This window comes from Rhinopithecus bieti, unplaced genomic scaffold (genome assembly GCF_001698545.2).
Source record: "Rhinopithecus bieti isolate Rb0 unplaced genomic scaffold, ASM169854v2 scaffold_6907, whole genome shotgun sequence".
NCBI lineage: Eukaryota > Metazoa > Chordata > Mammalia > Primates > Cercopithecidae > Rhinopithecus > Rhinopithecus bieti.
The window spans coordinates 520,076-531,900 of NW_016805647.1; the positions used below are offsets into that span (position 1 = coordinate 520,076).

The 11,825-nt window shown below is 50.6% G+C and overlaps 1 protein-coding gene across 4 annotated transcripts in view; it reads left to right on the forward strand.

Moving 5' to 3' along the window:
* Window positions 1-368: 368 nt before the first annotated feature.
* The window catches only part of AIFM2 (AIF family member 2, ferroptosis suppressor), a 21,661-nt gene continuing 10,204 nt past the window's right edge, over window positions 369-11,825 (forward strand). Inside the window, exons 1-3 of one of the 4 annotated variants that reach the window (XM_017873160.1) lie at window positions 369-697; window positions 9,580-9,773; window positions 10,160-10,275. In XM_017873160.1, the coding sequence (XP_017728649.1) occupies window positions 9,596-9,773; window positions 10,160-10,275 (294 nt within the window). In that variant the 5' untranslated portion in view covers window positions 369-697; window positions 9,580-9,595. Of the gene's footprint in view, window positions 698-776; window positions 1,244-9,579; window positions 9,774-10,159; window positions 10,276-11,825 lie in introns of those variants that run through there. The other 3 variants (XM_017873161.1, XM_017873162.1, XM_017873163.1) reach the window with 3 other exon arrangements.

Consider the following 11,825-nt stretch of genomic DNA (forward strand, 5'->3'; position numbering starts at 1 on the left):
TGGTGGTGTGTTTAACATCTGTCTTTTCCCAGACTGTCGCCTCCATGAAAGCAGGAACCTTGTCTGTTTTCTCCTCCATGTTATCTCCCCAACGCCTAGCACAGTGCCTGGCATATGTAGGAGCTCAACAGGGTTTGCGGAACTATTATGTGTATGTCTGAAGGAAGGAGGTTGGCAGTGTGCGCAACGTGTGAGGGGAACCCCACTCTCCAAGGTTCCAGTGGCTTTAAAGGTGTCCTCGAGAAAGTAAGAGGGACAGGGGGACACTTGTTTTCCTTCCTTCCCTCCCTCTCTTTCTTTTTGCTTTATAGTATGCTGAAAGGACACTTTGAGCCAAGTCTGAATGGCTCGGGCAGGGCTGGGGCGCGGGTGCTGGCAGGCGCCGGAGAGGTGACATCTGGCCATGGGAGCATTTGTTTCAAAGTTCGAGGCCGTTCGCTCGGGGTCAAGGTCAGTCGGGCGGGCCGTTCGGAGACCAGCCCCGGCGTTCCAGGACCGTTTCCGGGGCCCGGCCAAGGCGTTGCCGCAGGGTCGGGGGCCAGCGCGAGTGCTGAGTCACGCCCCGTCCGGGAGCGCTTCGGGTCGGTAACTCGGGAAGACTACAAAGCCGGAGCGGAAGCCGGAGCGGGAGCCGGAGCGGGAGCCGGAGCGGGAGCCGGAGCGGGAGCCGGAGCGAGAGCGCGGGCGCGGCCGGCAGGTGAGATCGCGTCACCAGGCGGGCTCTCGAGACCCCGGGCGCCCCGGGCGGGACAGGGACCCGGAAGAGGAGTGAGCGGATCAGAGGCCTGGCGCACGCCGTGTCAGGCGTGGGGAGGTCCGCGCAGTTGTGGCGCTGTGAGGAGAGGGATACTCGGCTCAGGCCCGCCCCTCTCCGTCTTCCCCAAAAAACGCAACAGGGAGATTTGCTCCTGGCCGAGGGCAAAGGAAAGTCCACCCTCTTCGTTTGGCCCCTAAATCCCTGCTAAGTTTTCCTAAGGAAGATGGGCTTAGGTCGGGAAGGGCAAACTGGGGAAGAGGGAACATGGGGCCAGTGTAACCCGGATCCTGCGAGGACAGTCCGAGGGTCCGCTGGGTAGAAGCTGCCGGTCCGGACAGAAGCAGGTGTGAAAAGAAAGGGAGAAACCTCAGTCTCTAAGAGAAGAGGGATTGGAGTTACCCCAGTGTCCATAGGCTCGGGGGTTGCACTAGGAGATCTGCATTTCCCCTCCCAAAGCCCTGGGTGCTGCAGGGACAAAGACCAGAGGTGAGTAAACTAACTGATGGGAGGCGTGCAGTCTACTGGAACTGATTTAGTGGGGCGATATTGGGGCTCTCCTTCCAACACCACCTGATCAACACACACTGCCTTTCCCTACAAGGGGAGTCTTTTTGACCCTGGAATTCAAGGTGAGGGTGGGGAAGGGTAAGGTGTCTTGGGAGTTGATGATCCTGTAGGAGGACAGGTGTAGGGCAGAGGGCCAGACATAGTTTAGGATGGGACTTCCAGGTTTCTGGACTCTGCCCCTGTGTTCAAAAGCCTGTATCAGGGTCCAGTGTGCATACATGCACCTGCCAGAGAGCCCCGGGATCTCAGATCCCACATGCCCTCACCCAGCACCTAGAGAGGAGTTCTCCAAGGAGCACAGTGTGTCACCAAGAAGGGCACTGAGCCCCAGCCAGGGTAGGGCCTTGCTCAGGACTACCCACCCCAGAAGTGATGGCCTGGGCAGGCCAGTGGACTCCAGGGCCAGCCTGGCTTTGGCTGGTGGTGAAATGAAGCCAGTGTCCAGGTACAGGTGATAGGCAGACCACGGGGACCACAAAGTAACTGGATCTGAGGAGGATGGACAAGGTGCTTGCCTAGGTTTTCTGTGGGGGAGTGAATATGACATCCAGATGAATCTGTCTGCCCCAGAGCTGCCCTCTCCTGGGGATAAAAGGAGGCTGCCTCCCTTCAGACTTTGAGTCCCTTTTCAGAAATTGGTCTTTTGGGGGTTCTGTTCTTCAAGTAGTCCCTGAGGGGCTGGCCATAGAGTGTCCCAGGGAGGGAGGCCGCCCAACCCTCTCCATCCTGCTCTGTCCCCCGGGTGGAGGAAACCTCCATGGCCCTGTGAGTTGTGCTGTAGTGGCCTTCTCATCCAGGACGGCCACTCTGGGAATGTGGCTCTCCAGAGGTTGATGTTGAAACCTACCCTCTGCGTGAGCCATGACGACTCAAAAAGCATCATGTTTTATTTGTAATCTTTGTGAAGCAATACCGGAGCAATTCCGGGATGACATTCTTGCTTTGATCAGAGCCCACACGGTTCCCGCTGTGTGTGTTTGAGGCACGACTTCTGAACAGCTTTGGCATAAATGTAACTTCCTGGTTTTTCAGTAGTCCTATGGGCTGCTTATTGTGGAAGAATACCCTTGAGATCAGGGTGGATGCTCTTGGCAGAGAAAACAGGATTGACTGAGCAAATGCTTGTGTAAATCAGATTGTGTATGTGTGTGTCTGTGTGTATGTGTGTTGTGGGAGGGAGCAAAGGTAAAGTTACTGAGGAGTTCCTGGACAATCAGGGTTTGTTGTGTTCTCTTAGGCCTTCTTTTAAGCTAACATTCCTGAACGTAGACGGACGTAGTTAAGATTCTCTGTGATTCCCACCGGGGCTTTTGTGTTCAGTTCAAAATCAGACGGTGGATTTAGCAGTTCCTCAAAAAGTTAAACTTTGAGTTACCGCATGATCCAGCAATTCCACACCTAAATATTTGTACTAAAGAGGATTGAAGACCGGTTCACACAAAAACCTGGACACAAATGTTCATAGTGGCGTTATTCACATAGTCAAAAGGTGGAAACAAGCCAAGTGCCCGTCAGCTAATGAGTGGATAAACAAAATGTGGTCTATCATACCCCAACGATGGACTGTTATTCAGCCAGAAAAAGGAATGAAGCACTGATACATGCTACAACTCGGATGAAACTTGGAAACATTATGGTCAGTGGAAGACGTCACCAATGAAAAGCCATGTAGTGTATAATTCCATCTACATGAATTGTCTAGAACAGACAAATCTGTAGAGACAGAAAGAACAGTAGCTACCCAGGGCTCGGGTAGGTGGGGTACAGGATTTATTTTGGGGGTGATGGAAGTGTTCTGGAATTAGATAGTTGCGATGGTTGCACAACCTGGTGAATACACTAAAACCCATTGAACTTACATCTCTTTTTTTAAAATTTAAATTAAAAAAAATTTTTTTTTGAGACAGAGTCTTGCTCTGGCGCCCAGGTTGGAGTGCAGTGGCATGATCATGGCTCATTGCAACCTCAACGTCCTAGGCTCAAGCAATCCTCCCACCTCAGCCTCCTGAGTAGCAGGGACCACAGGCATGTGCCATCACGCCTGGCTAATTTTTTGTATTTTTTGTAGATATGGGGTTTCACCATGTTGCCCAGGCTGGTCTTGAACTCCGGAGCTCAAGCAGTCTGCCTGCCTTGGCTTCCCAAAGTGTTGGGATTACAGGTGTGAGCAAGCCTACATCTCATTTTTTTTTTTTTTTTTTTAAAGATGGGGTCTCGTCTAGGCTGGAGTGCAGTGGTGCAATCGTAGCTCACTGTGAGCTTATGTCTTAGGTAGTAAATTGTATATGTGAATTCTATTTTGATTGAAAAAATTAGATGGTGAGAGGTCTGTCTTGTTATTAAAGACTTATTTACTATTTCTGCAAAAACGACATATGCTTGTTTGAAAAAAATTCGAACAATACAAAAGCTTAAGGAAGAAAATAAAAACATCATCTATGAGCGCTATTAGCATTTTGCTTCAGAGAGCAGGTTTGATGTGTTGAGAACTGAACTTGGGCAAGTTGTTGAACTTTTTTCCAAAACAAGGAGAAAAAACTCACATATTAAATGTGAAGATATGGGTAAAAGTGCAACAAATGCTAACTGCTGTAATCGTTACATGTATATGTGTATACATACTGAGGTGGATGTGTCTTGTTGGACATAAATAGGATTAGGTTTTACACACTTCTGTGGCCTTTTTGGGACCGGGCAAACTAATCTGCATTATAAAATATATAGAATAAATGGCTGCTGTGTATTCATTGCTACTGTGTGCCAGGCACCGTGCTAAAACACTTTACATAAATGATCTCATTGAATCTTTTCCACAACTCAAAATCACAGTGACTCACACCTGTAATTCCAGTACTCTGGGAGGCTAAGGCAGGAGGAACCCTTGAGGGGCCAGGAGTTCAATATCAGCCTAGGCAACATAGCGAGACCCTCATCTCTACAAAAATAAATAAATAAATAAATAATTAGCCAGCTCAGGAGTTCGAGGTTATAATGAGTTATGATCGTGCCACTGCATTCTGGCCTGGATGATAGAGCAAGACACTGTCCCTAAGAAAATTAAAAACAAGTAAATAAATAAATAAATATTGCCTGACTTTTTCTTTTCCTTTTTTTTTTTGAGACAAGGTCTCACATTGTTTTCTAGGCTGTAGTGCAGTGGTATGAAGCACTGATACATGCTACAACTCGGATGAACCTTGAAAACATTGTGTTTTGTGTCAGATTGTGTATGTGTGTCTTTGTGTATGTGTGTTGTGGGAGGGAGCAAAGGTAAAGTTACTCACTGCATCCTCAAACTCCTGGGCTGAAGCAGTCCTCCTGCCTTTGCCTCCCAGAGTGCTAGGATTATAGGCAGGAGCCACCACACCCAGCCCTTGCCTGACTTTTTCATGGACAGACTTTTTGTATAAAAACATCATTCACAGGCTGGGCACAGTGGCTCGCACCTGTAATCCCCAGCACTTTGGAAGGCCGAGGCAGGCCGATCACTTGAGGTCAGGAGTTCGAGACCAGCCTGGCCCACATGGCAAAACCCTGACTCTACTAAAAGTACAAAAAACAATTGGCTGGGTATGGTAGCACATGCCTGTAATTCCAGCTACTTGGGAGGCTGAGGTAGGAGAGCTGCTTGAACTCAGGAGGCAGACGTTGCAGTCAGTGAGCTGAAATCCACTGCACTCCAGCCTGGGTGATAGAGTGAGACTCCATCTCAAAAACAAAACAAAACAAAACAAAACATCACTCACCCTTTAAAAATGACTGGCTACACAGTACTGCATTGTATGGGTTTATAATATTTTATCCTGTAGTCTCTCATTGGTGGCAGTTTCCTTTGATTGATGGAGTGTCACACAGGTGGAGGTTTGCACAGCACTACTGCTATGTTAGAACATGTAACTGGACATCCACTAATTCCATATGTGCATTTTCGTCACCTACAGGGTGTGTGGCTGGAAATGCAGCTCTGTGGCTTAAGCCCTTGCTTTAGGTGTCTGGCCAAGTAGATCATTGTCAGGCAGAGGGGAGTTCACTGTCCTCTGGGGCCAGGCAAGAACCACACTGGCAGAGCCAAGGAGAGTCAGTGTGTCCAAGAGTATTGGGCAAGGGACTGCCAAAGAGGCAGGGTCAAATCTGCTGGAGAGTCACTGGCCTCCCTATTCCACAAGTAAGGGTGGCAGGGGTCAGTAGGGGAGAGAGAAGAGAGAGCAGATTGCAGGAGAGACCTGAGGCAGCATGAAGAGGAAAAGTGCCTCCCCTCCCTGGCTGTGCTCTGGCCTGGGTGTCCCCTCAGGCCCCAGACCCTTCACAGGGAACCCCAGAAAAGCAATTTGCCTTCCTTGGGTGAGGCAAGAGTTTACCCTTTTGGGGAAGCAGGTTGATGATCCTAGGGGGTCAAGGGCTCGGCTCCTTGATCAACTCATTGCCCCTGAGGTCCACTCTGGGGTCTAGACTTTCCTCCCTGGGAAGAGACCCCATGAAGGGCCTGGGGCAGGCTTGTCTGTCCACCTGGTTGTGAAAGCTGCTCTGGCATGGCAGGCTGTCTGTCTGTGCCGGCCCCTGTCACCTGTCCTCTAAGCCTCCCCACCTTCTGCCGCAGGTACTCTGACCTCTACCGCCCTCCTCCCTTCCTGCCACTGGGCCTCTGGCCCAAGTTGTTTCCTCTGCTAGGAAGGCCTTTTGATCTCAGATCTTTTTCAGGGCTCTAGGCTGTCCTTTTTGAGTGTCCCTGGGTGGTCCAGTGTGACCTGACACACAGTGGACTCCCCTATCCCTATACCTGGTAAGCTGCGTAGCCCCTCTCAGGGGCCATGCCCAGCTAACTTTGAAGTGGGGCTTTCTGGGTGTTTTCTTGACCTCATCCCTGGCTGACAGCCCCAAGGGTAGGACCCGGCACAGAGGGTTCCACGCTGCCAGGGGCTGGTGAAACACATGCCACCCATGGCCTGCCTCATCACTGCCTACATTCTCAGGCCCTGCGCAGCTCCTGGTGTTCACTGTTACCTCTGGCTGAGCCTGTGGGCCCTCCTGGGTCCTGGTCCTTAGGAGACATTCCCTTCTGGCCCAGCTGGCAGATTCAGCCTGAGGTATGCTTGGGATTAGCTCTAGACAACCCTTCTGAGGGCTTAGAGAAGCCAGGGTGGCCCTGCCTGCTGGGGGGCTTGTCTTGGGTCCTAATCACTGCCAGGGCTCAGCTTCCTCATCTGTAAAATAGGTATGTTCAAGCCTCCATGCTTTGGGGACCATTTGACCCTTGAGAAACAACTTTATTTTATTTTTATTTTTTTTTTGAGATGGAGTTTCGCTCTGTCGCCCAGGCTGGAGTGCAGTGGCTGGATCTCGGCTCACTACAAGCTCCACCTCCCGGGTTCACGCCATTCTCCCGCCTCAGCCTCCGGAGTAGCTTGGACTACAGGCGCCCGCCACCTCGCCCAGCTAGCTTTTTGTATTTTTTAGTAGAGACGGGGTTTCACCGTGTTAGCCAGGATGGTCTCGATCTCCTGACCTCGTGATCCGCCCGTCTCGGCCTCCCAAAGTGCTGGGATTACAGGCTTGAGGCACCGCGCCCGGCCGAGAAACAACTTTAAATCCCCTCCAATCCATTGTGTCAGTGCCCTCCCTCCGCTATACCGTCTTCCTCCAGGGGAGAAGTTCGGCAGTGGACATTTGAACACCAGTGGGAACAGTGCCCGGAGTTCTAACCAAAAGCTGCCCCATAAGTGTGGGATGATTTGGGGACCATCTTGGGGAGCCACCACCATGTCTTGGAAACCAGTGTGTACGAGGACATCTCGGAATAGTGTAACTGCTTGGGACTTATAGTCCCCTCCCATTATAGGGGTAAATTGAGGCCCAGAGAGGAAAGGGGTTGTGCCCCAGGCCCGCACAGACGATCAGGGCAGTGCAGTAGCCTTCCAGCGGCCCGAGGGTCCCAGATGAGCTGGAACACACTTCCTTATGAGGCTGTTCAGTGGCTTGATGTCTATCCTTCAAGGATGACCTCAGAGTCTATATCCTCCTTCGCTGAAGCCCACAGCAGCTGTTGAGCCTCTCTGGCTGCTTTCTGTATAGTGTGAGCTTGGTTTCTTTTTCTCAGCATCTGCCCCCAGCAGCCTGGCTTATTTCTGCCTCTCTTTAGGGCTCAGCACAGGCCAGGAGGACGGTTGATTGCCTGTGACCTCTCAGGGTCTCAGCTGCAGTCGAGAGTGCCCCTCAGTGGGCTGCATGGCTCCTCCCACACCAGCAGCCCTCTGCCTGCCTGAGGCCCACACTGCAAGCATCCTTCTTTGGGGTTCTGCTGGGCTGGAGACAAGGCCTCTGGTGCAGCCCCAGGCCAGTCCCTGAGCCCTCCTCTGTCTGGGGTAGACTCTAGGATGCACCAGGTGACCCTGTTTACCAGCCTTCCAGGCTAGCTTGGGGAGCCCAGGCAACTCTGCTGCTGTAGGGGCCAAGGCTGTTGAGTTGGATAGAAGGCATACAAATTTATTTAATGTGTATACATAGGAGCCTTCAGAAGGAAGACTCAACCCCCAAAAGAGGTACAGAAGCTTATATACCATCTTGAGGTCATAAAAAGAAATGGGGATTGGGTGTGGTGGCTCATGCCTATAATCCCAGCACTTTGGGAGGTTGAGATGGGAGGATCACTTGAGCCCAGGAGTTTGAGACCAGCCTGGGCAACAAAGGGAGACCCCATCTCTACCAATATTTATTATTTTTATTGTTTTATTTTTTGAGATAGGGTCTCACTCTGTGACCCAGGCTGGAGTGCAGTGGCACAGTTATGGCTCACTGTAGCCTTGACCTCCCCAGCTCAAGTGACCCTCCCACTTCAGCCTCCCAGTTAGCTGGGACTACAGGTGCACATCACCATGACTGGCTTTTTGCTGTTGTTGTTGTTGTTGTTGTTGTTGTTGTTTTGTAGAGACAGTGTCTGTCTGTGTTACCCAGGCTGGTCTGGAACTCCTGAGCTCAGAAGACCCCCCTGCCTCAACCTCCCAAAGTGCTGGGATTACAGGCATGAGCTGCTATAGCCAGCCCCATCTCTACAAGTAATTAAAAAATTAGCCAGGCATTGTAGCACACAGCTGTGGCCCCTCCTTTCTACTCCATGATCACAGTCTTAGCTCACACCACATTTGTCTTAGTCTGTTTTCTGCTGCTACAGCAGAATACCACAGACTAGGTAATTATAATAAACAGAAATATATTGGCTTATGGTTCTGGAGGCTGGGAAGTCCAAGATCAAGGGCCCAGTGTCTGGTGAGGGCCTTCATGCTGAGTCATCCCATGGTGGAAGGGAAAAGAGAGAGTGACAGAGAGCAAGAGCTTGAACTTGCAGCCTCAGAGGCCCTTTAATAATTGGTATTAATCCATTCGTGAGGGTGGAGACCTCATGACCCAAACACCTCTAATTAGGCCCCACCTCTCAACACTGTTCCTTTTTGGGAGACATATTCAAACCCTAGCAGCAGAATTTTGCAGGATTCTTGTCGTAACCTGCTAATTGACCTCCTTAGACCTGGACCTTAAGTTGGTGACCTGTGAGTTGGGCTGAATCTGGTTGCAGTGTTTGTTTGATGCAGTGCTTAAAGAATGTTTTTTGTTGTTCCTTTAGATGTGGCCTATGCTTGCCAGTTTCCCACAGGTGTGCCCACTGTTTCTTGTTATTGCACCTCTTCCCAGCTTCCCACATCATTGACACTGCCCACCTGGTTATTTGACTTTGTAAGGTCTGCCCTTTAAGGGCAGGGACCATATCTGCCTGTTTGACCACAGGATACACAACACAGAGCATGTCAAAAAGCAGGAGTTCAATTCATATATGTTGTTGAGTGAACATTATTCCCCTCTTCAAAAGTCTTTTTTTTCCTCCTGCCCCACTGCAGTCTCTCCCAAAAGTCTTCAATGAAATATATCAAGTAAAAAACAAACGTGCAGAACACTTTATTTAATGGGTGCAAAAAATAGTCGTGATTATAGGTGCATAAGCTATCTCTGGAAGGAGTCATCCAAACTTGCTACATAACAGTGGATGCCTCTGGAGAAGGGAACTGGGTATTTGGGGGATGGGCTGGAAGTGGGATACCCCCTTGTTCCTTCTGAATTTAATTCAAATGTTATAAAGTTGGAGTTTCATTAATCAAAGATTTACCTCATCTAAAAAGGTCAATTCATGATTGAGGCCTCTCTCGTTGTGGGCCCTCCCAGCCCTCCCAGCCACCCTGACACTGATGTGCTCTCCTCTTCCTTCTCAGCAGTGCCTGGTTCGAGATGGGGTCCCAGGTGTCGGTGGAATCGGGAGCTCTGCACGTGGTGATTGTGGGTGGGGGCTTTGGTGGGATCGCGGCGGCCAGCCAGCTGCAGGCCCTGAACATCCCCTTCATGCTGGTGGACATGAAGGACTCCTTCCACCACAATGTGGCTGCCCTCCGAGCCTCCGTGGAGACAGGTAACGTGCTCCCATCTGGGGTTGTCTCTGTGAGGGTGGTCTTGTCTCCACTCTGGGGCTTGATTTTAGGGCTGGGGGTGGTTTTCTCCATTTAGGGCAAAGTGCCTGCATTCCACTATCAGACAAGTTCTGGAGAAACTCAAGGTCTTTGGTCTTAAGTAGCCACCATAAGGAGACCCTAGAAGTAAAAGCTTGAGCTTTTCTGAGGGTCTGAGGCCCAGACTGGTGTTTCAGGAGGTAGGGGTACCCCAGGCATACTTAATGGCCTGACCCTTTGGTCAAGGGCCCCCCTGTTGGTGTGCAGCTCGTGAAAGATTCTGAGTCACTCTGGCTTCCCGTGGGCAGCCTAGCTCTGCCCTATGACCTCTTCTGTGTCCCCTCCCCAGGGTTCTCCAAAAAGACATTCATTTCTTACTCGGTGACTTTCAAGGACAACTTCCGGCAGGGGCTGGTGGTGGGGATAGACCTGAAGAACCAGACGGTGCTGCTGCAGGGCGGTGAGGTGAGTAAGGGCCAGCCCGGCTGCCAGCTGGCTCAAGGGCCCACTGCAGGGCTCGGGCAGGATCCTCCAGGGTTAAGAGAGAGCTAGACTGGGGGCAGTGGCTCATACCTGTAATCTCAGCCCTTTGGGAGGCCAAGGCGGGTGGATCACCTGAGGTCAGGAGTTTGAGACCAGACTGCCCAACATGGCAAAACCCTGTCTCTACTGAAAATACAAAAATTAGCTGGGCGTGATGGTGGGCGCATGTAATCTCAGCTACTCAGGAGGCTGAGGCAGGAGAATTGCTTGAATTCGAGAGGCGGAAGTTGCAGTAAGCTGAGATTGCACCACTGCACTCCAGCCTGGGTGACAGAGTGAGACTCCATCTCAAAAAAAAAAAAAGAAAAAGAAAAGAGAATGCTGTCTGTGAGCCCCAAGCCCTGCCTGGTGCTGGGCAGATAGCAGATTCCTCATAAACGAAGGCTTGACCACAGCAACCACAAGAATATGGTGGCAGATATTTCTTTTGTAATTCTTGCATGCCAGGTCCTGTTTGTAGCCTTTACGTAAATCTCATGAATGTTTACTGTGCCTCTATGGGGAAGGTGGTATAACTTCATTTTACAGAGAAGCTAAAGGGTTAAATGGCTTGCTTAAGATCCCACAGCTGGTAAGAGACTGAACCGGGATTTGAACCCATGCAATTTTAGCCCAGAGCCCGTGCTCTAAAAGCCAGTGTCCCAGACAACTCCCAGGCTTGGTCAGCCCTTAGCTCTGTCTAGAACAAAAAGTTACGCACACACATGGTCCCACATCTCCTGGATCGGGATGTCACTGGGGCAGAGATTTCCCTTCACTCATCTGTGTGTTCCCCCACCTCACATGTGCATCATGGAGCCTGGCACACACCTGCCATGACTTGAGCTCCATCGACAAGCTGCCACCAGCTCAGGATAAGTGTCACATCCAGCCCACCCCCACTTGGTGTTTGAAGCTAAGGGGGCATTGGCAAAAGGAAACACAATTCCCTTCCTTGATGAGCATGTGATTTAGTGTGACCCAGCCCTTCTTGAATTAATGGGGCCAGATAGTTTCCTGGTTGGAGAGATTACTGAGTGTCTCCTAGTCCTGCAGTCTCTGGCCATGCGTTTTAGAACCCTGGAAGATTCCATGAGGGCGTCTCGGAGGTTCAGGGGAAAGTGGGGGCTGAGTGGAGTCCAGGCCCTCCAGCCCCTCCCATTGGAGCAGCTCTGTTTTTGTCAACTTTATATATTTAGGCTCCAAACAAGATTTCCTTTTCTTTGTTTAAAATTTTTTTAATTAAAAAAATTTTTTTGTTGTTGTTTTTGAGATGGAGTTTCGCTCTTGTTGCCCAGGCTGGAGTGCAGTGGCATGGTCTTGGCTCACTGCAGTCTCTGCCTCCTGGGTTCAAGCGATCCTCCCGCCCCAGCCTCCTGAGTAGTTGGGATTATAGGCGCGTGGCACCATGCCCAGCTAATTTTGTATTTTATTTTGTATTTTATTTTATTTATTTATTTATTTTTTGAGACGGAGTCTCGCTCTGTCACCCA